We start from the raw sequence: 27730 nt of genomic DNA on the forward strand, positions 1-27730 counted from the left end.
TGTTTGATATTCATGGTAGGTTTTCTTTGGTCATTGTTTAGGGTCTCAAGTCCTGATCATGTCTTTCTTCCAATTCCAAATTGGGAGTACAAGGAAAATCCTGAGACTGAAGAAGATGTTGGGCCTGTTGTTCAGCACATCTATGAGGTCTGCAGTTATTGGACCCAATAGAAGGCTGGAGAAGGGGGGATGGGGCGGTGGAAAGAGCAGCTAAACTTTCAAAACCCATCTTAGACCATTTTGATGTGGAGTTTACATAGTTTGAACATAATATACCAGAAGTACTGTTTGTAAGTTCATTTTTTATAGACAAATATCTTTGTTTAAAGAAAGCAAAAGCAGCTCTATCTGAATTAAAAAAAAATAATCCTGTGTATGCTCCACAGTATTTTGAAGTTCTGACTAAAAACTGGAAATGCGTGTAAACAGTTTTATTTTCTCTACAGAGGCTATATAGTCAGCATTCCATTTTCTTTACAATGTCATCCTGGTAGATCTTTCTATACTTGAGAGATAAACATTGCTTGACTTTTGTGCATAATGGTCATAATTACAGTCTAGCGGTAGAAACTGTTGGTATTCAGATCCCATTGTTGATATGATTTCTAGTGATAACTTAATGGAAGGAAAGTGGAACTAATCTTTGTCCAAGGTGCTTACATTTTCTTTTTCTTATTAGCTGAGAAACAACGGTCCAAGTTCGTTCAGCAAAGCAATTCTAAATCTTCAGTGGCCTTACAAATACAACAATAACACTTTATTGTACATCCTTCATTACGACATTGATGGGCCAATGAACTGTACCGCAGATACAGAGATCAACCCTTTGAGAATTAAGGTAGTGTGTTTTAAGTAGCTCTTTATTACTGTAGCTTTTTATTTTCTTTCTAAACGTAAAAATGAAACACATGAAATGAAAACAACTATTACAATGTATGAACTCTACAAAAAAGTATTTTAGTTCAGCTGGGTGGTGGTGCACACCTTTAATCCCAGCACTTGGGAGGCAGAGGCAGGCGGATCTCTGTGAGTTCGAGGCCAGCCTGGTCTCCAAAGCGAGTTCCAGGAAAGGCACAAAGCTACAACAGAGAAACCCTGTCTCAAAAAACCAAAAAAAAAACAAAAAAAAAAAAAAAAAAAAAAGTATTTTAGTTCATAACTAGTACACAAAAAATTAGTCCATTTATGTGATAGGTAAGAATCATTTCTGTAAAATTATAATGAACCATAGGTTTATGAGTGTTCCATAAGCCTCAGGAATTATTCTTGACTACTGCATCTCAGTTTATTAAATGTATTATATAAGGCTATTTTATTGTAGGAATTTCTGTCTTTAGAATAAGATACACCATTTTACTTGTGACTCTTGATTTACAGAGCCTAGGAAAATGTTATTTTATAGGATTTTTTATTTTTTTTGTGATAGTGATTCTTCTACAATATATATTCACATAAGAATATTACATCTTATATAATCTAAGGAAAGTTCAGGAAACAAATAAAATAAGCCAGGCTCTATGGCACATACCTGTAATCCCATAACAAGTTTGAGGCTATCTGGGATTACGTTTTGTGTTCAAGGCCAGTCTGCTCTATATAGTAATATTCTGCTTCCCAAACTCCAAACAAATTATACTCAAAACTCCTATGATGATGCTCATCATAGACATACTGTAGAATTTCAGGCTCTCTTCAGTGTTGGTATTGGTTTCCCTCTAGGGATGCATGGGAAAAAAGCAATGGTTAGGAAACGGGTAGATTAATGATAATTTGTAGGGTACATTAATGACTTTGGTCTTTTATTTTCGTCTTTTCTGTTCACTGACCATTAAGCGGTACATTTTTGGTCTTACCACATTTTCAAGGACTGTGTGTTAATCCTATCTAAGTATCAATGCCCAGATGTCAATGTGAACTGTTTCCCATTATCATTTAACCCCTGTCTGACAACGAAATCCACGTCTAGTCTGTGCAGACACCCGAAAAGAATGACACCGCCCCTGGACAAGGAGAACGAAGTCATCTCATCACCAAGCGGGATCTCACCCTTCCTGAGGGAGATGTTCACACTTTGGTAAGTGCCATCCCACGGACGCACAGGGTAAAGATCTAAAAATACGCGATTGTGGGACAGATGGATGACCAAGTGGTAGCAGCAGTGGGATCTGCGTCCTATAGATCGTTTAATAAAAGCGTTTTGTATCTGTCTTCCTTGACTGTGCTCCTCTAGCTGGACTTTTCTGATCTCATCTTCCTCTTTGATACTTCAGTGCCGCATGACAGGAGGAGCCAGGAGGCCCAGTGATGAAAATGTATGAAGAAAATGTGTTGTTTATTATTTAAAATAAGTAGATCTGAAACCAACACATAGAAAAACTGGTAAAGCCCTTTTGCAATCACTATTTATTATTAATTATTATTATTTTTATTATTTTGGTTTTTCAAGACAGGGTTTCTCTGTGTAGTCCTGGCTGTCCTGGAACTCACTCTGTAGACCAAGCTGGTCTTGAACTCACAGAGAACTGCCTGCCACTACTTCCCGAGTGCTGGGATTAAAGGGGTGCACCACCACTGCCTCATAATAACATTTTATTTTATTTATTATTTATTAATCTATTTGAGACAGGCTCTTGATGTAGCCTGGTTTTTCTGAAATTTACTATGTAGACCAGGCTGGCATCAAACTCACAGAGATTCGCCTGCCTCTGCCTCCCAAGTGCTGGGATTAAAGGCGTGCCTCGCTATCCCCTACAGTCACTACTTTTTTAAAAACCTGTGTTTTTGTGTTACATTTTCATTTGTGTGTGTTTGTGTATTTGTGGCACACACTTGCCATGGTATACCTGTGAAGGTCGCAAGACAGCTTGTGGGAGTGACTCCTTTGCTTCTAATACGTGGGCCCCAGGGAATGAACTCAAGCCCTCAGGCTTGGTGATGAGAACCTTTGCCTGCTAAGCCATCTTGCCAGCCCACAAACACTGTTTTTCTATGACCTAGTTCTAGGGTCCTTTACCAGGCTCATTGTTCAGATACTAACTTTCCCAGGCATCATCTTTTCAAGGGCATCATCTCTCCTGGTTCCCTATCTGCCTCCTCTTCCTCCTGCTCCTCCTCCTCCTCGGTCTCCATTTTCAGATCCTACATTGAACTTCAGGGTCTGTTTATCTGCTGATTAGAATTCCTCTTACATGTCTATCAGAAAATAGCTAATCTAAAAATATATCATGGAGTTTTCCCAACGCCTCTCTTTCCACGGTGACCCACATGTAGTGAATATAAACTCCATTCTCTGTACAAATCCTTCTTTATCGCTCAACACCGCCCTACATTTCATCCAATGTCATCACTATCTACCTTGTAAAGCACTGAATTCTGACCCTCTTTACCAGCTCCACTCCTTCAGTGTGACTTAGACCACCCTCTTTCTCTTAACTTTTACCTGCTGTGACCTCTGACTTTATGCCCTTATCTCCCCCTGAGTTTATTTGCCACAGAACCTGTTGGGGTTCTTTGATTCCAGGACCTTCTCAGCTGACTCAGAAAATTACAGGTGGCTGGAGACAGTGCCCAGTGGTTAAGAGCATCAGCTGCTTCTCCAGGGGATCTGAATTTGCTCCCTAATACCCACAGCAGGCTATAACCCTCAGCTATAACCACAGTTCCAGAGGGAGCCAGCATGTCTGGTTTCGAAGAATACCATGTTTGCAGTCGGGTTTGCTTATCCTCATACAGTTACATGTATTTAAAAATAAAATATTCATAAAAAAAAGAAAAATAATCAGAGCTCCTAATGTAATAGGCTTTATAGTGTCATAGTCTGTAACCCACACGCACTCCGGGACTGGCTGTCTCTCTGTTTGTACCTTTCTCTCTTCCCCACTTCGCTTTAAAAAAATTAGTATTTATTTATTTTTATATCAAAATGTTTTTCATACGATATATTTTGATGAGTTCCTCCCAGATGCTCCTCCACATTCCTACTCACCTAATTTTATGTCTTTTTCTTTTTCTCTTTGAAAGAAATAAGAAGAAGAAAAAATACACAAAAGTCCCACAAAAACACAGAAACAGAGGGAGGAGGGGAGCGAAAGACCAATAAGACAGAAAAATGCCAAAGCAAAGCAAAATGGAAAAAGTCCACCAGAATACTATTGAGTCTCTCTTGTGTTGGCCAACTATTGCCGAGCACGGAGCCTGCCCTGGAGTGTGGTTGATATAGCCAGAGAGACTCTATTGGGGAAAGCGATTTCTCCCTTTGCCAGTGGGCATCAGTTACAGCTAGGTTCTTAGTTAGGGGTCAGACCCCATGTTCACTTCCCCTCAGTTCCCCGCCTTTGGCTTGAATCTGGGCAGGGTTTGGACATGCTGTTAGCAGTTTCTGTGAGTTCATATGTGTACCAGTCCTGTTCTCTCTAGAAGACCTTTCCTCAGTCATCCATTACCTCTGGCTCGTAGAAGTTTTCTGCCTTCTTTTCCACATAGACTTCACACTAAAGCCTTAAGGGGAGGGGCTTTGATAAAGACATCCCATTTAGCACTGAGTACTTCACAGTCTTTCCTTCTCTACACATTGTCCAGTTATGGGTCTCTGTGCTAATTCTTGTCTACTTCAAGAAGAAGCCTCTCTGATGTGGGTTGAATTAGGCATTGACCTATGGGTATAACAGTATGTCATTAAGAGTCATTTAATTGGTATGTTCCTTAAGCAGAATAATAAATAGTATTAGGTTTTCCCCTTCTCCTATGACCTATCTATTCTCAGGTCTTTGGCCACTCTTGTGTAAATGGACCACATTTTCATTATCCATTCATCAGTTGATGGACAGCTAGGCCCTTTCCAATTTCTGGCTATAGGAACAGGGTGGCAACAAACATGGATGAACAAGTATCATGTAGAGTCCTTTGGGTATATCCTCAAGAGTTGTATAGCTGCATCTTGAGGTAGATCAATTCCTAACTTCCGAGTAGCTGCCACATTGGTTTCCACAGTGGCTGCACCAATTTGCACTCCCACCAGCAATGACTAAGTGTTCCCCTTTCCCCACACCCCCACAAGCATGAGCTGTCATTTGTTTTATTGATCTTGGGTAAGATGAAATCTCAAAGTAGTTTTAATCTGCGTTTCCTGACCAGGGATGTTAACATTGCTTTGTTTCCCAGCCTTTTGTGTTTCATCCTTCAAGAACTCTTTGCTTAATTCTGTGCCTCATTTTTAATTGTGTTATTTGTTTTCTTGATGTTCAGGTAGTTTCTTTTCCTTCCTTTTGTATTCTAATACTTGTAGCTTGAATCTTAAAAAGGTCTTATTAATAAAATCAAACCTGAGGCCAGTTATTGGGGTGAATGCTAGAAGATCAGAGAAGCAGAACAAGCCACAGCTTCCTCACCTCGCCAATTCCTCAGCTGATCCTGTTTCCTCAGATTGGAAGCCTCTGTGTCCTCATCTGAATGGGTCTCAGCTGAACTGTTGCTAAAAGCTTAACCAGCCAAAGCTTCTAGTTTCTGGTCTTCATGCCTCATATACCTTTCTGTTTTCTGTCATCACTCCTTGGGATTAAAGGCATGAGTCACCATGCCTGGCTGTTTCCAGTGTGGCTTTAAACTCACAGAGATCCGTGTGGATCTCTGCCTCCCAAGTGATAGGATTAAAGGTGTGTGTGCCACCATTTTCTGGCCTCTGTATCTAGTGGCTGTTCTGTTCTCTGACCCCAGATAAGTTTATTAGGGTGCACAATATTTTGGGGAATACAATACCTCCACAGATACTAACCTATCAGATGTATAATTGTTAAAGATCTTTTCCCTTTCCGTAGGCTGCTGCTTTGCCTGAATGGTGATGTCCTTTGCCATATAGAAGCTTTTCAGCTGTGTGATGTCTCATCTACTAATTGTTGGTCTTAGTGCCTGGGCTAACAGTGTTCTGTTCAGAAAGTCCTTTCCTGTGCCAAGTTCAAGCCTGTTCTCCATTTTTCTGTTCTACCAGATTCAGGGTATCTGGTCTTATTGGAATTGTCTTTTGTGTAGGGTAATAGATATAAATCTGTTTTCATTCTTCTACATGTAGCCATCTAGTTTGACCAGCACCATTTATGAAAATGCTGTTTTTTTTTTCAGTGTGTATTTTTTGCTTCCTTGCTAAAAATCAAGTTTCTGTAGATGTGTAGACTTATGTCTGGTCTACGGTTAGATCTATAGATCAACATGTCGGGTTTTACTTCAATACCATGCTGTTTTTATAACTAGAGCTCTGTAGTACAATTTGAAATCTGGAATGGTGATACCTCCAGCAATTCTTTTATTATGCAGGATTATTTTAACTATCCTGAGTTTTTGAGTTTCCATATGAAGTTAAAGATTATTTTTTTCAATTTCTGTAAGAAGAGAACTATTGGAATTTTGATGGGGCTTGCTTTTGATAGGATGGCCATTTTCACAATGTTAATACTACTGATCCATGAGCACATTCTGGTCTTTTCTATGGTTTCTTTCTTCGCTGTCTTAAAGATTTAATACAAGTCTTTCACTTGGTTGGTTAGAATTATCCCAAGATTTTATTTATTTGTTTGTTTGGTTTTTGGCTGTTGTGAAGGTGTTGTTTCCCTGATTTCTTCCTCAGTCTGTCATTTGTATGGAGGTAGGCTACTGATCTTTGTGTTAAATTTCATATCCTGCTACTTTGCTGAAAGTAGAGGTTTCCTGGTGGAGGCTTTAGGGTTTTTTATGTATAAGCAGATATCTGTAAATAAAGATGTTTTTATTTATTCCTTTCCTATTTGTATCCCCTTAATCTCCTTCAGTTGCTCCAGCTAAGACTTCATTTTGAGTAGGTATAGAGAGAATGGACAGCCTTGTCTTGTTTCTGATTTTAATGGAAATACTTTGAATTTCTCTACACTTAGGTTGATGTTGGTGATAGGCTTGGTGTAAATTGTCTTTATTATGTTGAGGAATGTCTCTTGTATCCCTATTTTTATCATGAAAGGATGTTGGATTTTGTCAAAGATCTCTTGTACATCTAATAAGATGATCATGTTTTTTTGTTTGAGTTTGTATAGTAGATTACTTTTATTGATTTATATATGTTGAACCATCCCTGAATTTCTGGACTAAAACTAACTTGATGATAGTGGATAATTCTTTTGATGTGTATTTGCAAGGGTTTGTAAGCATGTATTGAGAAACTTTTGTGTCTATGTTCATAAGGCATATTGGTCTATAATTTTCTTTTTTTGGTGGATCATTTTGTGTGGTTAGATATCAGGGTAATTGTGGCCTAGTAAGGTAATCAGGCAGCATTCCTTTAGTTTCTCTTTTGCAGAATAATTTGAGGAATATTGACATTCATTCTTCTTTAATGGTCTGATAGAATGTTGCACTTAATTCATCTGGCCCTGGACTGTTTTTGGTTGAAAGAGTTTTAATTACTGCTTCTATTTCACTAGGGGCTGTGGGTTTGTTTAAATTGCTTATTTGATCTTGATTTAACTTTGGTAGGTTGTATATTTCATATATTTCTTTAAGGTTTCCAGTTTGGTGAAATGCAGATTTTAAAGTATGTCTTTATGATTCTCTGAATTTCCTTGATGTCTGATGTAATGTTTTATCTTTAATGGCACCAATTTGGATCTCTTCTGTCCATCTTTTAGTTAATTTGGCTAAGGATTTGTCTGTCTTGTTAATTTTCTTAAAGAACTAACTCTTCATTTTATTGGTTCTTTGTTGTTATTGTTCATATTCTACCGATTTCAGCCTGAGTTTGATTATTTATTGCCATCTGTTCTTTTTTGTGTATTATTTCTTCTTGTTGTTCTATAACTTTTAGGTATGTTGCTAAGTTATTAATATGAGATTTCTCCAGTTTTTTTTTTTGATGTAGGCACTTAGAATTGCCTTCATTATGTCCTATAGGATCAAGTATGTTGTATCTTCATTTTCATTCAATTCTAAATAGTTTTTAATTTCCATCTTAATTTTAGCCTTGACCCATTTTTCATTCAGTAGTAAGTTCAGTTTCCATGAGTTTGTAAACTTTCTATTGTTAATATCTGGCTTTGATCTGTGGCGGTCAAATAGGATGCAGGGTGTTATTTCATTTTTCTTGTATCTATTGGGAGTTGCTTTGTACCCTAGTATGTGGCCAACTTTGGAGAAAGTTCCATGAGTTACTGAGAAGAAGGTATATTCTGTAGTGTATGAGTGAGATGATCTGTACATGTCTGCTAGGTACATTTATGAAATTATTTAACTCCAGCAGTTCTCTGTTTAATTTGTGTCTGGATGATCTGTTTATTGGCAAGAGTGTGGTATTGAAGTTACTCATTATCACGGTGTAAGAGTCAATATGTGATTTTTGCTGTACGAGTGTTTCTTTTATGAACTTGGGTGTCCTTGTGTTTGGTGGACAAATGTTCAGAATTGCAATATCCTGCCCATGGATCTTTCCTTTAATTATGTTGTATCCTTCCCTATCTCTTCAGATTAGTTTTGCTTTGATGTCTTATTTCTGAGCAATTAAAATATCTATATCTGCTTGCTTCTTGTGTACATTTGTTTGGAATAACTTTTTCTGTCCTATTACACTTAGGTGATATCTTTTCTTCATATGAAGTGTGTTTCTTGGATGCGGCAAAAAGATGGATCCTGTTTTCTAATCAAATATGTTAGTCTGGGTCTTCTTATTAGGGAATTGAGACCATTAATATCAGGAGTTATCAATGATTCCTGTTTATTTGTTCTTAGGCTGTGGGCTTTTGTTCCCTTTCTTTTGATTTACTGTGGATTATTATTCCTGTGTGTCTATTTAACTTCTTCAGACTGAAGTTTTCCTTCTAGTACCTTCTGTAGAGACAGGGTCTCTCACTGAACCTGGACCTCTTTGATAGACTAGAATAGCGGCTATCGAGCCCCAGGGATTCTCCTGTTTCCCTTCCTAGCAGTAGGATTGCTGGCATGTGCTTCTGTGCCTTACTTTAGTCTGTGGGTGCTGGGTTCTTTACTGACTCGCATACCTCTATTTCTTGCTTAATTCTATTCTGTTGATTTCTATGTGTATTCTTAATGATGATAGCAAATTGTTTTTTATTACTATAGCTCTATTTCCCTCTTTCTTTCCTTCTTCTTGTCCTCCCTCCCTCCCTCTCCCTCTCTCTCTCTCCCTATCTCTTTCTTTCTCTCTCTCTTTCTCTTCCTCTTTCTCTTTCTTCCTTTCTTGATCTCACTGTAGCTTATATTGGTCTGGAATTTGTACTGATCCTCCTGCCTCAGCTTCCAGAGTGCTGGGAATACAAGCTTGAGCCACCATGTTTGGCTTATTTTCTTCTTTTCAAGGTGATTTTGGATGTATGGTATTTATAGCAACTCCTTATGGACTTTCAGGTCAGCTTGGACATTTCTTCGGGCCATTTGTATCTTATTAGCAGTTCGAAATTCTGACTGTGAGTTTGAAAACTCCTGCCTCCTAGAACACAGGCTATCCGGTTTGGTCTTCTTTAATTCCTTTCAGCAGTATTTCTTAGCTTTTAGTGTACTGGCTTTGCACTTGTAATTGTTGAGATGTTTATTGTCCTTTTGGATGCTGTTGCTAGTGTACAAACTTCAAGTCATTTTTGTATGTTGAACTTGTACCCTGCAAGATCTGTGCTGTTTTGTTTCTGTACTTACTCATTAGCTCTTTGTTAGTTTTAGTGTAGTTTGCTTTTTCATTGTTTGTTTTTGAATACATATGTAACACATAAGATCTTTTCATTTACTGAGAGACAGCTTTTCTTTACCTGTTCACTACACTGCTGCTGAAGCACGCTGACTAGAACTGTGCAGTTGACCAGAAGCGGCATGACCAGACTCCCTTGCCTCATCTGTGGTCTTCTCTGACTGTAGGGTTAGTTGGGATTCTGTCAGATGCCCTTTATCGGGTGGAGGAAGCTCACTTCTCCTTTCCTCAGCTCCTGGTGCCTCTCACTGGACAGCACTGCTGTGAGGTGCATGCACGTGACACAGTGCAATGGGACCAGCACACGGAAGGGGGTGGATATTTGTTTTCCTTAGCCGCCAACCTTCAAGATCTCGCTGAAAACACTAATTACGGCAGATGTCCTCAGCATGTGATTTTTCTCTCTGCGGGTCTCACACAAATGAACAATTAAAGATTCACTGCTTTCTTTGCTTTTCTACAGTGTTGCTGTGATCTGATTTTTATGTCTTAAAATGACCACGTTGGGGGTTGCCTAAAGAAGGTTGAGTTGTCATAAAAATGAACTTTTCAGTATTATATATTTTATGTTTCTAAAATAATTTATGTTAAAAAAAAAAAAAAAAACAAAAAAACACCGCTTTTGCTGGTTGTGACGGCCCATACCTTTAATCCCAGCACTAGGGAGGCAGGAGCAGGTAGGTCTCCTTGAGTTCCAGGCCAGCTTAGTCTACATAGTGAGTTCCAGGACAGCTAGGGCTATAAAACAGGACCCTGTTTCAAAACAAACAAAAGTTACAACAAAAAGCAATGTGACAAGAGCCCAGAGTTAACTGCTGGCTGGCTGTTAAGCGTTATCCCTAAAATACAGAGCGATCTATATACAATTTCTCTTCCGCCTTCCTGTAAGAATGCTTAATGTTCAGATGTTAAGTGTTAATGTTAAAAAAAGACAGTGTGATCTTATTTTGTAAGTAAAAATGATTCATTCTGGCAGGGTTGTGGAGTTGCGAAGTGCCTGCAGGTTGTCTGCCAGGTTGGTCGACTGGATCGAGGGAAGAGTGCCATCCTGTACGTGAAGTCCCTGTTGTGGACCGAGACGTTTATGAATGTAAGTAGATAGATGTACCGGCAGATGCACACATTTTTCAAAGGAGTAATAAAGGGCTGCTACCTAAGAAACCTTCCTGTTGTTGTGTCCATTCAGAAGGAGAACCAGAACCACTCTTACTCCCTGAAGTCGTCCGCTTCATTTAACATCATCGAGTTTCCTTACAAGAATCTGCCGATTGAGGATCTCTTCAACTCCACACTAGTAAGTCACTGGGTTCAGAAAGTGAACGAATGCATGCAGTGCAAACACTTTCGATTCTTTTAATGGAAGTTTAACTACAATAATTGAAAGTAATGAAGCTATTTGAGAGGATTAACATTTTAGACTTGAAAGCATTTCCTTCTTTTTATTTTTTAATTACATTTGTTGTGGTGGTAGAGGAGGGGCACATGTCACATTATTCATGTGGAGGTCAGAGGACAATTTTCCAGAACGGATTTTTTTTTTTCTTCCATTATTTCGGACCTGAGGATTGAACCTAGATTACCGGAGGATTGAATCTAGATTATCACTTGTGGTGGCAAGTGTCTTTAGCTGCTGAATCATCTCACTGTCCCAGGATTATACTCTTGTTCTATGGTATCCTTTATTTCCTTATCCTAGAGTTACTAGAGCTGGGCCTTTGTCTTTAGTGCTTTGTTTTATGTAACAGAGTTTTTACTATATTCCAAATTTATTGGGAGATATTTTTGGTTATTTTCTCCTCACTAAGTTATAAGGTTGGTAACTAACTACAACAAGTAAACAAGTTCTGAAGATATTTAAATACTGAAAATGGGATCAGCTGTCATGATCTGTATTGGGTTATTTACCAGTCATCTCATACGAAATCTGATGGGAGCTTTGTGTGCATGCTGTTGACACCTAATGTGCTCTCGCTGAATTATTGTATCAAAACAGAACATGATGTGAATACCACTAAAATAAAAATTAAAAGTAAGTCATGTACTCCTAAGTCAGAGAGCTGTCTAAAGCTCAATGTGTTTTCCCCCACAGGTCACCACTAACATCACCTGGGGCATTCAGCCGGCGCCCATGCCTGTGCCCGTGTGGGTCATCATCTTGGCAGTTCTCGCCGGACTCTTGCTATTGGCTGTTCTGGTGTTTGTCATGTACAGGGTAAGTAATGGACTTTGGAAGGGAAGGGGAGAGACGAGGAGGAAAGGGGAAGGGATAGTGGGGGGGAAGGATAAAAAGAGTAAAGAAAAGAAGAAACGGAGCCACAGTGACGCTGCTGGGTCAGCCGGGATTATTTCAGGATGGGAAACTAAACAAAAATGCCGTTTGAACTTTCGAGCTGATGATAGAGTCACTCAGTCGTATTTTTTGCATTCTGTTGAGAGAGCTATGCTTTTTCTCTAACTGACAGATGGGCTTTTTTAAACGTGTCCGACCACCTCAAGAAGAGCAGGAACGAGAACAGCTCCAACCTCATGAGAACGGCGAAGGGAACTCTGAAACCTAACTGCGATTCTTAAGCTGCGCCACTTCCGGATCCACTAAAGTTGCCACTTTGGTGATAGATTTATATATCTTTCATGAAGAACAAAATCCCAAGATTGTATTGCTGAGGGTACCCAGTAGCCTCAGTTTACCCACAAAACTGAAACGAGTATTTGCCAACTTCTCTTTATAAATAGGTTCAGCTTAACATTTACTTCACATACACTGGCGAGTGTTTTTAGGCATTTAAGTGAGGAAATTTCAAGTGATAATCCTTGTTCAGTGTACATAAGGCACTTGAGTTACCACATTATATAACACGGTACCTCTTCAGTTACTGTTTCTAATTTACTATGTGGGGTTTCTCTCTTCTTCGGTGTTATGTTAAAGCAATTAGGATTTTTAAAGCAATTCAAATTTAGACCTTAGCGTCAATAATTTTGCACAGGTACTTAGAACATTAGTACACATTACACTACAGTTGATTTTGTAAGCTACTGAAGACTCTGCAATTGCATGGACTTAGATTTTAATATCATTTATGTAGTTGAACTTTAAAAAAATATCTGATGTCATCAAAATTCTTTCCTGGGGCTATAGCTCACTTCAAAGCATGTGCAAGTCCCCGAGTTTAATCCTCCACACTGGGGGAAAACAGTAGCTTCCTGTATTAACAACGGTACAATATTTTTATATGAAAATTAGGTTTTTATTTATGTTTAGTCTGCATTGTATTTTATTGTATTTTAACTTTTGTAATTTAAATTCTATATCAAATCTTTTAAGCCATTTCATGCTGAAAATTCTATAATTGAAAACACTCATTAAGCAATAGTTTGATCTCAGCTGAATCATGATGATGACTGAAGCCATAGGGGTTGGAAGTTGTTTCTGAGGCACATCTGTTTCCTTTGTCTGGCTGTTTGCTACATGTGAAAGATCGAAAGACCCTCTTTGTGGTCCTCTGCTGTAATTGCTCACCAAAATGACATTCTTTAGGTAGACTGGGGCTTCTAATTGGTGTTAATTTATTTTTCTCCTGTATTCATATTTTCCTTCTATTTCCAAAATGGAGAATGGGTCAAGACTGTCTTTATAACCTGTAGGAAGGAGCCTGGATCTCCCACTCTTACCCCATGAGAAATGCTTGGAATTAGCATTCCAAAGGTAGCTCCTGGCTTGCTTCTAGCATGGGTGAGAGTACCTCAGGTTAAGCAAGCAATGCATAAAACCTGCCTCGGCTGTCAGAATAAATGCTAAAAGAAATATTTTTATAAGCAGCTCAGGTTACTGAAAATCTTCTGAAGCTTTCTTACATTTGTTAACATAAATTTTCTGGGGCTTTAATAAAGGCAGCAGAGTTAGCAAGCTATGGTCTTAAGTGGCTCTGATTTATTCACAGTTCCTCAAGGCCATGGGATGACTATCAATTATAGCTATTTTTGTGCAATTACATCATGCTATGCACTAGAAGTTGAGAATTTTAATAGCTTTTTAAACTGCTGTTCTCATTAAGGAATGAAAAATATTTCTCCTAAATAACTGAATATTTTTCTACATTTTAAAAATAATTGAAGTTTGTCTCACCATATCTTGTGTTAATTCCATGTGCATATGGCTGAGCTAATTTGGAGAATTTATTTTCATAACATGAAGCACATTTCGGTGAGTTGTACAAGTTAGAATATAGATAGGACCCTATATTTAGCTTTAATGAACTTTTAATAACTTTTGGGGTATAAAATTTTTTAATGGCTTGAAAGATCATAATTATATACATAAGTATATTTTTAACCAATAAATTTAAATTCTTTTAAGAAATATTTTTATCTTAGGGCCAAGTGTTGCCCACCACCATGCAGTCACTCAGTTGGCCTATAAAAACTTTCACCTTTTCTGTCTTCCTTCATAATAGCTGCCATTCCTGAAAATCAATGAAATTCATTCTTTGGCAATAGAATCAATGTTGATTTTTACAGTTATTCCTTTATGGCTTCTTTGCCAAGGAGTAACTTTCTGTTACAGATTGAAAGATGTTGCAACTGGAAATTAACATGAGGTGTGGTTTTCTACAGTAGTATGGATTTTCTTTGAAAAAGTATAACTTTGTATCTCTGTAAAATTAGGAACTGTAATTTCACAGTCAACTCTGAAAAGAATGTTGATTCTTTTTCTTCTATAGCAGTATATGAATATATTCAACAGAATATCAAAAGATCATTTTAGCTTCATATTTACTGAGAATTAAAATTCATTTCTAAGTATAAAGTTTCATAATCTAGTTCAGTTAAAACAAATTGAGTGATCCAGAGGACATTTGACAAGTGTGAGAAATATTGACACCAATATTGATTTCTTACAGAGATATTTTTTAGAGTTGATACTTTAAAACATTTGTGTCAGGGTCACCCTCTGCCACACACACACTTATGTTTAATTATCATCATAATTCTGAATAACTATAAAAGGTGAAACCATCAAAATGTTATTGTCTTAATTCTACCTGAATTATGAAATTACTTATTACTTAATCCTCACGAATACAACATTATTTACATAGTGAGGAAATTGACTAATAACAGACAAATTTTGCTGTTGCTTTAAGACAGCCGTGGGGGCTTTGATAGTGAGCCTAACCCCAAGGAGGGATTTCTGTGGCAAAGTATAGATAGAGCAGCTGGTTCTTGTAGGGCAATAGAGTGCTAAGGTGGTATCTGTTCCCGTGTGGCAGAATGTCATGAAGAGCCTCATGGAGAAGAAGAGTAAGTTGTTCTAGAATACCTGTGTGGCCATCACCTATCTGAATGTCACCTTGTTTTTATTCATGGGTGGCTTGTACATTTAATTTGATGAGTAAGGGGAAAAGACAAACAAAATTGTATTACAGGATCTAAAAAGGCAAATAAAATTGCGTAATGTCTAGTGATTTGTAAAAGGTCTCTGAACTATGAACCTGTGGATGTGCCATCTGCAGTATACACTGGCATTCCTTGTGATTCCTGCTATGTCATGCTTTCTGTGAGGGGTACTGAATCTTTGGTGTTTGTTGTCATTGTTCTCAAGTGCAATATAACAATGTAATGAAACATATAAGTCACTATTAATTTAGTAAGCCTAATCTCAATAGAGACTTATTAGTATTTTTTTTGTTGTTGTTGTTAGCAGAAAATTCTGCTGTAGTTGTAGATACACAGGTGAAGTTTTTTTACTTCTAAACTATTCATTCTGCATTTTATTTTAGGTGGAAAATGAACTATTCCATAATTGTTTTAAAACACTTTCAGCATCTTGGGGTAACTTGGAAGATGTGTCTATCAAATTACTTTGCTCTTTAAGTAACATGGAAGGTAATTTTCTTTGGCTTCTCTTGTGATCGCCCACATTGGGTGAGACATAAAATGAGTCTGTCCTGAAATCTGTCGTTTGCTAACTTGGTTTGAGTTAGTACAAGTAGGTACCACGTTCTGCTTTGTTTCCAATGTGTAACTTGGGACTGTACAATAAACTTGAACATATGGTGCCAGCTTATGTGTCGATTTTTCCCTCTCCTACGGTCTCTTGTTTCTTAGTCTCACAAACCAGCAGTAACACATCAAAACATCGACTTCAGCGTGGTGACACAGCTCTCTAAAAGTTCAAATTTTTAAGAGGGTTTAGCTATCCAGACAAAAGAAATGCACAAACCAAGAGCAAAAAGATCCTAATGTTAAGCCACATTCTTAGAGAGGAAATGCATTCTTAGCATTTCAATAGCTCTGGAAATAATAGAATCATGCAAGTGAGATCGCATGAAATTAAAAGGCTTCTGCACATCGAAGGACACAGCAGAGTGAAGAGGCTGTCTCCAGAACAGATGAAGATCTGCTTTACGGCCAGCAGAGGATTAATACCTAGAACATGTAAAGTGCTCACAAAAATAAACCATCCAGTCATTTAAATGAGCAGACAAAATACTCAGGCTTATTTCTGAAAAGATGAAGTCTCCGTAGCCAGTAAATACATGAAAAATGTTCAATATCTCTAGCTATCAGGGAAATGTACATTAAAACCACAGTTAAATTCAATGCCAACCCAGTCAGAGTGGCTATCATTTAAAAAGCAAGCAAACAAACAAGTACTAGGGAGCACGTGTCAAAAAGGAACTCCTTGCCTTAACTGGAGAGAACATAAGCCAGAGTAGCTACTATGGAAATCAGTATGGAAGTTCCACAATAAACTAAAAATAGAACTATCGTATGACCCAGCAATAGCAGTTCTGGACATCTAAGCACACAGGGTACACTTGATCACCCATGTTTATTGTGGCATTGTCCAGTCCTAGTCAAAATAGCCAAGCTATGGAATCAGTGTAAGAGTCCATCAATGGATGGATGGATAAATGAAATGTGTTTACAATAGAATTTTATTTCTGCAATTAATAATGCCATTAGTTGAAGGAAATAAATGGGACTGGAGCTCATCAGATTAAGTAAAATAAGAATCAGGAAGACATGTTGTTATGTTTTCTCTCGTTTGTTGATTGTGGCACATGTCTAAAATGACTGAAAGGTGAAGGGGAAGAAGAAGGCAAGTGGTAGGGAAGGGGAGGGTGGAGAGAGGCTAACACAGGGTGTGTTCAGAGTACATGATACACTCGAGAAAATGGCATTGTGCAACCCATTGCTTTGAAGGCTAAAATACACTAAGAAAATAGAAGTCTTTAGGGTAAATACAAATTTGCTGGAAATTTAAGAATATATTTCTAAACAAATGATCTCTAATTTTCATTGCACAGAACTTTATTATTTTCACTCCCATCAGGTTGCTTTAAGTAATATACATTTACCTCTTCATTTCTTAAGTTTTTATGTCTGTACAATTCTAGTGGAATAAAACATTCCTAATACCCAAATCCAAACAGCTCCCATATTCCAAACTTCCAGCTGTGAGGTTGGTGATCAGTGTCAAGTTGTGTAATTGGTAAAGACTGCGCATGCTACAAAATCTGAAACACTGCTGAACCCAAAAATATCAGATAAGAAAGCTCAACATGGATGAAGTGTCCTATACAAATTTTATGGAAGGTGCTTTCCAGAGTGGTGTTTGCACTGTATCACTCTCATCATAAATGTTTGCCATGGGGACAGTAAGCTGGATGAAGACATTGTACAATGTAACACTGAAACCACATTAATGTACAGTTTTAGATTTCCTGTCCCCAATATTCACTGAACTAAAGTGGCTGGAAAGTAATACACACATGATTTTTAGAAATGATTGGATAGAAAACCATTTGTTAAAAATGAAGCATTTTTCCTGGCCCATTGGTGGGTTTTAGTGTCATTTTAAACACCATGCTCCTAGATCGCCTTTCTCACGCTCCTTTTTTATCCAAGGAATGTTCTTGCAAACGAGGGTCCATTTGTTGCAAAGCACTCTTGCTTTCGTTTCAAACAGCTCCAGTTAACACAGCAATACAGTTCTGAGCTAGAGAGACGGCTCAGCGGAGCTGTAGACCACAGCAAAGCATGATAATTTGACTTTTGTCTTCAAGCCCCAGATTGTGGTTAGACACTAGAAGAAGTCTTGGCCCTGTGGGAAAAGTTTGGTAAAGGAATATGCATTTGTTTACTTTAAGGTAAAATAACTATGTAAGATATACTTCAGATACTGATTTTTAAATGTATCTCACCCAATGTTTTTTTTTTTTTGGATTCATGAGTGACTAACCCTCATTGAATCAGATAATGCAGATTTTGTAAATTCCACGCATAGTGCCCATGTCAACTGTATGAGAAATGGAACATATAAGAACCATCTGAACACTTAAACTTATCTCTAAGAACATGCTACGATATTGACTGACACAGATCACTTGTAATAAGGCCATGTTGTAGCACATTTGTTTACAGAAGGTTTGATTGTGGAAAAATAAAGGTGATTTATCAGCAGTCAGGTCTCTGGAGCTGTCTCCATGTCCTCCTTTCCTCTGCTCGGATGTTGAGGTAGCTTGGACTGCAAAGCAGGAAGACAGACAGCTTGAGGAGGCTGAGGAAGGCTCCCAGCCAGGAGCCCCTCTGCCAATACCACCTGCTCACACAGGCAAAGCTGACAGAACCAAAGTGCAATGTGAGGCATCTCCCTTTGCCAGCTGTTTTCCAAGCAACATGTAGTCCATATATATTTTATAAAAGATTCACTTAAAAAAAATCAATAAAAGTTGAGACTTGACATTTCAAACTGTAAATGGCAATGCCACATACTCCTGGTATAAGCGTGGGCAAAGCGCGGAGCCTCTCAGGTCTTTACTGCTTCCATCTGTTTAATAAGACAATGGGAGTTACTTTCTAGAACTGCTCTGAAGAATATAAGGAGAGAATGCCTGTAAATGTCTTATTTTATTTTATATAGGCATTGTTTCTATATTCTTGACCACAGCGATTTCCCACCACTGTGTAGACTGTTGTCTCCACCAAGCCGGAAACATTGAGAGGGATGATAACCTTAAGAACGGGGAGGTTGGGGAAAGGGCAGCTGACGGGTTCCGCCAGCTAGGAGGTAAAGAGTGATGTCACAGCCAGATAAGACCGACAATATGTACTTCCTGCAGGCGCTTCAAATACAAAGCAAGCTCGTTTGTCAAGCTAGGTTCCTTCCCTGTAGATGTACGCGGTACTCGGTTCCACCAGCTGATCTCGATAACGTCATAAGCAGCCACCCAAGATCTCAATTTGGCCGGTAGACCTCAAATTCGACACACTCAACCCTGTCCCCATCAACTCCAATTAACCATCTCTCTTGATGCTAACCCCAAATACCGATTTCCCCTACCTTTCCTCTTGTTTCAGGCTCATGCATCTTTGGCAGCTTCCCATTTTGTTGTTGTTGTTGTTATTTGTTTGATTTTGTTTTTATAACAAATGCCTAAATATGGCTGTGTGTTTTCCCTATCTTTCCCCCTCTAGTCTATCTTTCATGCTGATACACAGTGGTCCTGAATATACATGGCTGGTCGGGTATCTCTTTCCTGTTTAGTCTCCTCAAAACGGTCTTTAGTGTAGAACTCTGCTTGCTTATATAGCATCCAAGACTGTTGGAGTTGCCATCTGTGAAACGCCAGAACAGTGCCCTACACTCTAAGTACATACGAGTGTCTGCTAGTTATTTTTAAACAGCCTCGTATTTTCCACTCTCCTTTCACTGTGGAAAAGGGTCAGTCCTCTGGTATCTGCTCTCATGCTTTCCCAAGCACATTGCACTTTTATGCGTCACACACACATACACACGCACACGCACACGCGCGCGCGCGCGCGCGCACACTTCCAGTTTTTAGATGACCTGGTTGCTCCTATTTCTGTGTGAGCTCCTATTTTGTACACTCTGCCTCCCCCAGTCCCTTCCACAGACCATACTTAATTTCGTTCAACTCTGTGTGAGCTCTAAATGCCTGTACTACTTCCTCAATTGCAGCCACCTCAGTGGACTGTGCTTTGCTTCTATATTGCCTTGCTCTCACAGGTGGCAAGCTTGTCGAACGAAGGGATTCTATTTTATTTATTCCAAGCTCCTGACTAATTGCGCAGTGAGTACCTTGTTAAGTATTTGTTAAGTAAGACTTTTGTTTGTTTGTTTTTGTTTTAGTTTTAGACAGGGTCTTTCTATATATATATATATATAGCCCTGGATGTCCTGATATTCACTATGTAGAACAGGCTAGCCTCAAACTCACAGTTATCTGCCTGCCTCTGCTGGGAGTGCTGAAATTAAAGGTGTGTGCTGCCATATCTGGTAAGACTTTAAAAAAAAAACAAACAAATGGTCCAGGCCACGGTGGCACACGCCTTTAATCCCAGCACTCAGGAGGCAGAGCCAGGAGGATCTCTGTGTAGTTTTGGTGCCTGTCCTGGATCTCGCTCTGTAGACCAGCCTGGCCTCGAACTACACAGAGAAACCCTGTCTCAAAACAAACAAACAAACAAACAAAACAAACGAAAAACCCCAAAACACATGAAAAGTGTAAGTTACAACAGGTAAAAGTATAATTCGGAGTATTTTATGATAAGAAAGAAATTCTCATTTAAGTAGAAAAAGAAAGTTTATTGAAAGTCTGCAGAACATCAGTTGATCTTGTAAGCAGGCCAAGGCACAGCAGAAAGTATTCAGTTAAAGGAGCCTGGCCTTTGAACCAATGATACCTCGTGGTTTCTTGAGGGTAATCTTTGTCTACATCGGGGTCAAGTGGGAGGAATTTCATTCCACTTTGCACACATTTCCCTGCTGCCTCGGTGAAGACTGAGGATCCGAAGGTTCTTCAGCTCCGAGAAAGTCTCTCCTGTTAGTCTCTACCTAGCTAAGCGCCCGAGCACCAGCATCACCTTGCGGAGCACTTGCCCGGTGGTGGCGGCGGCGGCGGCGGCGGCGGCGGGGGCCCGGTCCCCGCTCGCCCCTCCCGGCGGTCACGTGCACGAGGATGCGAAGCCCGCTCGCCACCCTCCGCCGACCGCTCCTCCTCCTCCTCCTCCCGCCGAAGCTGTGCACCACAGACAGCGCGAGGGGGAGCGAGCGAGCGGGCGCGGCCGGGTTCCGCAGCCCTGGCGCCCGCCGCCGCCCGCAGCCCCGCAATATGCCTCCGTGGCCCGCTGGCTCTCGGCCATGGCGAGGCTCTGCCGGCGCATCCCCTGCGCCCTGCTCCTCGGCCTGGCCGCGGTGCTGCTGAAGGCGCGGCTGGTCCCCGCGGCCGCCAGAGCCGAACTCAGCCGCTCCGACCTCAGCCTCATCCAGCAGCAGCAACAGCAGCAGCAACAGCAAAAGCAGCGGGAGGAGGCGGAGGAGGAGAGGCCAGAGGTGCCTGGGGCATCCTCTACTTTGCCGGTTCCAGGTAGGTCCAGCAGCCCGGCCCTGCTTTGCATCTGTGCCAGCGATCTCGTCTGGCTTCGCGGGATTTTTAGCTCCTTCCCCATCTCCTCTTTGCCTATCCTTGCCGGTCCCTATCCCTCCGCATCTTCCCAGGTTGCCCCTCCGGCCTTTGGTTCTTTGCTCCGGTGGGAAATCTTCCCCGCAGAGCACTGCGGTGGGCTTGAGAAGGTCGGGGACCGTAAAAGGAGAGGGGCAGGGGGAGTCAAGGTGGGTGCCTGCTTCCACTGATCTTTTCATTTTTTTTTATTTATTTTTTATTTTTCCCTCCCTTCTTTCTGTACACACACACACACACACACACACACACACACACACACACACACACACACGCTCTCAAATCCCTTTTGCATTCTGTTCTCTCTCCTCTCCTAGATACCGAGCAGTTTTGCCATATACACCCACACAGCTTTTGCACTGTTTCGCCCTGCCTGCTGTATTTAAATTTAGAACCGGAAAAAGAAATCTCGATTTATTTCATTCTATTTCTCTTCTTATCCCAGGAAAGGTTTAAAGCCGCTTGCAAAAAAAGGGGGAGGGCATTTGTTACAATAAGGTGAAAGAAAACAATAAACAGGAGTTTGTAGTTGAAGGAAGGGATGAGGGAGGGAGACAGGTAAGCATGGAGCGACGCTTTGCCCCTCCCCCTGAGGGGAATCTCCTTGTAGAGGAACTTAAAGGAGCCCTCTCCTGACACATTCGGTAGGGGCGATGAAATACGGGTGTAGTATATATGACCATTTCAGTCCCCTATTTTCTGTTTCCCCTCCCCCAGTTAAAGCTCCTGGGTAAGCAAAGAGCTCGGCTATCCATTTAAATAGCCTTTACCCAGCCCCCAACCCAGTTAGTTACCTTCTACACTGTAGATTCTGCCTGGGTTTGGAAAGCAATGGGGATTTTATTTTTATATTTTTTTTTAAGCCACCAATTTTCTGACTAGTGGGCTGAGGTTTCACAAACCGAAGATGAGTGCTGTTCTAACACTGATTTTTTGTTTTAAAATCTGCCTAGTAACATCACAGAAGATGCTGAAAATGAAATTCTGTAGAATGGAATCAGCATCTTAGTTTATCTTGCTTGCTCATCTTCAGAGAGCAGTTCGGAGGCATGCCAGCTGTGACTCATGACACAGCCCCGATGATTTAATTTCTTGGAGTGCTTTGAGTATAGGATGAAATCACCACAGTGCGCAGGAGAAAGCTTGTGTTTCTGACACCCTCTTAAAACGATTAATAGCACTCAAAGGTGGCTAAAATGGAAAGGCATGCAGTGTGTTTGGATCTTACTCAGTTTTCAGTACCTGAAAGTGTTGACACCATGGAGTGCACAAGGCTGGTGTTAGACATGGTAAATGTGGAGAAGTTGGAGATAGTGTTTTCATTACAAGAGAGTTACATCAGCAGTGCAGTAGAAGTCTGGGAGAGTATTGATGAGTTTCACGGTTTCTGATGTTTGGGTCTTTTAGGAATATTAGTGAAATAGGTTTGATTACCATAACATAATGTGATCCAATGAGGGTTATGAATAATAGCAATAATTTGAAAACTTTGTATTTAGAGTGAAAGTTAAACTTTTTGTTTTCTGATATTTATGAGAGATATTTGGAAAAGATGATTATTTGGAAAGCTAGCAATCCTGTTTTATTTAGCTTTATTGAGATAAAGGATCTGCTGCCCAGGAGTTCACAATGAGGTCTGAAGAGTAGCATGGCTCTTCTGTCTTTCTCAAACACTCTAAACCCCAGTCCAGCAGCAAACAAGTGCAACCCAGTAGATTACAGTCAGTTAGCCCATATACAAATGAAGTTAAAATGTCCCCTGAGCTCATTGTGATCTCCACAGTGAATGGGTCCTATTTCAACCTTTGTTCTTTACCCAGATAGACATTTCTATAAAACTATTAAGTGGGAGAATGGCCCATGCTCAGCTCATACAGTTGTGTGGAGGGATCTGGCCTCTTTGGTTTCTACCTTCCTGCAGTGCTTGTACTGGCTCTCCAGGATAGCCACACTGCCCAAATGTTTCTTTCATTTGTAGTGGGTTCAGGGGCCAGACTTCTGTACTTCCTGTTTTCTCTGCACGGAGTTCTGAAACTTAAGTGGGGGGGCATGCATACTAACTCCTAATTTGCAGCCTCTTCTGCCTTGGTTGATCCCCACCCCATGCCTACCCTTCTTTTTAATTTTAAAAGTATTTATTTATTTACTATTTATTTATGTGTTATGTGTGTATGTCTATGGGTGTGGGGGTGTAGGTGTCATGATTGGGGAGTCGAGGGGACAACTTACAAGAGCTGGTTCTCCTTCCACCACATGGGCCCTGGGACTCGAACTCAGGTCATCAGGCTTGGTGGCAATCCCTTGACCTGCTGAGCCATCTCACAGGCCATCCTCAGTAAGCCCATGAGGGCATAGACTTTGCTGCGGTCACTGATGTATTTCTGTCACCTAGAGATCACTTGGTATGTCTAGACACTCATCTGTTTGTGGGTGAGTGAGTGAAGAGGTGGATGAAGAGGCTGGCATCAGGGGACACTCATTTCCCAAGTGTTTGTTGAATATTTAACATCTTGTGAAATTCTTCATTAGAATTTGTATAAAAATAAATGTTCTATGGAAAGACTTGTAAGTATAGATGATAAAGGATATATCTTGGATCTTTAGCGTTCGCTAATTCCAGTGTTTGTTTTAGTTTGTCTACCTGGAACTAATTGATGCTGATACTCGAGGCAATTACTAGACTCTGTCAAGAAGATTCTGAACCTGAGTGCACTTATAATCCCCTTGTGACCTAGGTGGCATTAATGTATTACATCTTTAAATAGTTGTGGCTGAGCCTGATCTGTTCTCTGCCGCTGTGTGACACTTCTCATGCCTTGGACATGGAATGTGAAAACTACAGAATTTTCCTCAGGCAAAATTTAGAAAACTAAGACACATTGAGTGATGTATGACTGAGCAGAGAAATTGACCATCGGCCTTGGTAGTTATTCTCTACAGTTTACTCTTCTGAAAATTTCTCTGTGTTGTTGAGAAATAAGAAAGGTTAAAAAAAAACCACAAATATATTACTTTTAAAAATTAGGATTTAAAAAAGTATGGTTCTATTTTCTCATTAACTTATAGAATATTGTCTTTAGAGAGTGATAAGGAGAAAGGCCAAATTTTGGATCTGTCAGGTCCCTTTGTTTCCCATGTCCCATGTGCAGAAGTCCTCATCTCCCCATCTGTGCTAGTGTTTGCTAGAAATAGATATTTGAGGGGCTAGCAAAGAATTAATTTGGGAGCTGGTGGTAGTTGAGTCAGCGATATCATATTCACTCTGATGGCCCATTAGGCAGGAGACATGTGGAGCTGGAGGCACGGGGAACTGAGAAAATAATGAGTGGCATTAAAATTCCCCAGGAGAATGTCTTTGGCACATAGAGTCATGAAAAGCTTAATTTTTACGGTCTGAAAAATTTTAATCATGTGTTTATATCTATGTAAATAATTTTGAAAAATGCTGAATATATATAAAATAAACAGATAGTATGATAGACTGTACCAGTCACTTGGTTTCACGATTCCGCCATTATTGTTTCACTCATCCATCTAACCATTTGCAATTCATGGATTTCTTTTCTTTCTTTCTTTCTTTCTTTTTTTTGGTATAGTTCTTTTTTGTGGGGATACGTGCACATATGTAAATGTACATGTTACTGTGTTCTTTTGATAGACAGGTTTTTACATCTAACCAGTACCGCTCTGGACATGCAGTGTTTATATCATGGTGAGAAGTTCTTCTTCACCCCCTTCCCAGGCTATCCCTGCCCTTCACCCAGAGTTCAGTGCTGTTTTGATTGTCTTCATTGCAGTTTAGTTATGCATTTTCTAGAACTTCAAATATCCCATATCATGTGACCCTTTGTGTTCAGCTTCTCTAGCTTGGAATAATTTTTATTAACTTCAATAATTTTCTAGCACATTAGTAATTTACTTCTCTTTACTGATGAGTAGTGTTCCATATTGAGAATTGCACCGGTTCCGTTTAGTGCTTCTTTTGTTGTGATTGTTCAGATTGTTTCTGGTGATGGAGGCTGCTACCATCCTTAAGTCTTTGTGTGGACATGCTTCTTATATATCCTGCATAAGTGCCTAGGAGTGGAATTGCTGGGTCAAATGGTGTACTTTAACATTTGAATATTACCCAGTATTCTACGTAGCTGGGACCTATATCACTTAATCTAACGATGAATTAAATTACAGAATTACACTTTCTCTTGACTTGAAATGATTTTTGTATGAAAAGTGTACAGGGCCTATCTACAGTACTCAGTATTATATTCTGACACACATAATGGAATAGTTATTATAGTAAAGCACTGTAAATGTCCATCTTCACCTTGAAGTTACCAAAAATGTATTCTTAGCAAATTTCCATCATATAACACAGCGTGGTAACTCTCAACATTGTAATTCCTTATTACCTATATTTGATTTGCTTGCTCAGTCTATATATTTGCAACTTTGTACCCTTGTCCTGTGCCATTTCTTTGTCTTGGTAGTCATTGTTTTTCTCCTCATTTTAATCTGCTGTCTGTGAAAACATGTTTATTTACTTTTTGTGATCAAGGAATTTGAAAAATCAGTAGGAAAAGTAAGATTAGAAATCGTTCCGTTTGGAAGTACTCATGCTTTAGAGGCCATATTCCCAGATGGATGATTATGATTTTTTTCCAGGATTTTAACAACCAAAGGGAACATTTAGTGGATGCTGATTACAGGTTGAAAAAACACATGTCATTGTGTTGAATTTGAGTCCAGTTGGTTTTGTGGTGGTTTTTACAATGTTCTTAATGTGACTCAGTAGAAACTGTACCAAATATTTTTCTGAAACAAAACTCTACCCTCAAGAATACAAATATTGAGCTTGATTCTCTTTCAAAGTTCTGTCTGACTGGGTCAGTCACAGTATTATTGTCATCCATTTGCTTGGCCTAGTGTGATGTTTAATTTTCTTTTGTCCAAATTGCCTTAGCTAGAAAATGAGTGCCGTGTTTTCCATCTATAGTCGATAGAATTTGTGTTTTGGAACATTTACCTCCCTAGAAGATTCTAAAAACCACGAAAGCTGAGCATTTAAGTGTTTAATTGATACATAAACTAGACAAACAGCTTCTGCTGGGGCCAAATGGTTGTGGCACACACCTTTAATCCCAGCACTCTGGAAGCAGGGCAGTGGCTCTCTGAGTTTGGCTAGCCTGGTCTATAGAGGAGTTCCAAGGATACACAGAAAAAACCCTGCTTCAAAAACACAAAACAAAACAAAAGATTTCTGTTTGGGGATGCCTTGTGAATTGGCCTTTTGTGAAGAAATAATCTGTATGTCCAAGACGTTAGCTTTCTATACATATTGCTTTTCATGGTTGTTCATATTGTTATTAGGCTGTATTCTTGGCATAAAATGAGTGAAGGATTCCAAATGCTGCTTCATGGAGAGCAGTGGATGCTGAGGAAGTAGCAGTCACTCTCCATCATTTCCAACGTGTCAAACTCTCCTCAGTACCTAATGAACCAAAGCGAGCTAGCCCCAGTAATGCATAAGGCCTTTCAGAACCTCGAGTTCACAAAGGAAGGTCTCTACGTTAAGGTTTTACATCTTACACAGATTTGGAATTAATTTCATTTATAAATGAGATTTTAGTTTCTTTTTAACATGTCCCCCCAAGTACATTTCTATGTTTTATAGTCCTGGAGGGAATCACTTAAAATTTAGATAAATTTTTGTCAGTAGCAATGTCTATTCTTTAGTATAGACTTTGAGACTTCAGTAAAAAATGCTGCTTATACAATTTATTATTTTTATTTAATTTCCCCTCCTTTAAAGATTGTATCTGTTTGTGTACCTCAGGCTGGCTTTGGATTTATAATTTTCTTGCTTCAGCCTCTTTAGTGCTGGGATTATTAGTGCATGCACCACCACCCTTGACTTAATGGACATATTTTAAATTCATTTGTTCTGCTGAAATTTAGAGTACTTACTGGGCCAAGCCAATTATCATTCCTTTGTATGGACCCCAAAGCTGGGTAATCCCTTGGGTAGCTGGAAGTCTGTAGATGTGCCTGGCTTTAACTAGGGGCTCAGGGTGAGAAGGCCGGCCTTACAGCGCAGCTTCCTGCTCTAGGTGTATCACAGGCTTCCAAGCTTCGACCTCTCTGTGTTGCTATTCCAAAGATCTGTTGCTGTCATTGTTTGTCTGTTTCGTATTAGGGATGTGACTAACAAATCAGAGGGCTAAACAGATGATTTATTATTGTCCTTACCACGTTGATTGTACTCAGAGGCTGGCCAGAGAATGCAGACACCCCGGCTCTTGTGATGCCTGCTACTTCTGCCTGCTCCCTTGTTTCTCGGGAAACAGTCCAAATTAAGTTATCCGAATGTGGCTCAGGATGGTTAAATGGGTTATGTTTTTTCAAAAACATAAATACATGCTCCATGTCTTCCACATTTGCACGAATAGGATTGGTTGATAAATGTCTGGGTGACCAAGGCAGGGTGGGCAGGGTTACCAAAGGAGCGCCTACTCACTGTGAAAGTGAAATAGGGGAA

General features: G+C 39.7%; 2 protein-coding genes across 3 annotated transcripts in view; both read left to right on the top strand.

Moving 5' to 3' along the window:
* The window catches only part of Itgav (integrin subunit alpha V), an 81097-nt gene extending 65324 nt beyond the window's left edge, over window positions 1–15773 (top strand). For both annotated transcript variants that reach the window (XM_028884443.2, XM_028884444.2), the window contains exons 24-30: window positions 42–147; window positions 680–838; window positions 1967–2074; window positions 10686–10799; window positions 10896–11003; window positions 11799–11921; window positions 12172–15773. In XM_028884443.2, coding sequence (XP_028740276.1) covers window positions 42–147; window positions 680–838; window positions 1967–2074; window positions 10686–10799; window positions 10896–11003; window positions 11799–11921; window positions 12172–12267 — 814 coding nt within the window. In that variant the 3' untranslated portion in view covers window positions 12268–15773. The remainder of the gene's footprint in view (window positions 1–41; window positions 148–679; window positions 839–1966; window positions 2075–10685; window positions 10800–10895; window positions 11004–11798; window positions 11922–12171) is intronic.
* Window positions 15774–20718: 4945 nt separating this feature from the next.
* The window catches only part of Fam171b (family with sequence similarity 171 member B), a 52190-nt gene continuing 45178 nt past the window's right edge, over window positions 20719–27730 (top strand). The window contains 1 exon segment of the mRNA XM_028884442.1: window positions 20719–21102. Coding sequence (XP_028740275.1) covers window positions 20877–21102 — 226 coding nt within the window. The 5' untranslated portion in view covers window positions 20719–20876.

Source organism: Peromyscus leucopus, chromosome 4, assembly GCF_004664715.2.
Source record: "Peromyscus leucopus breed LL Stock chromosome 4, UCI_PerLeu_2.1, whole genome shotgun sequence".
NCBI classification, from domain to species: domain Eukaryota; kingdom Metazoa; phylum Chordata; class Mammalia; order Rodentia; family Cricetidae; genus Peromyscus; species Peromyscus leucopus.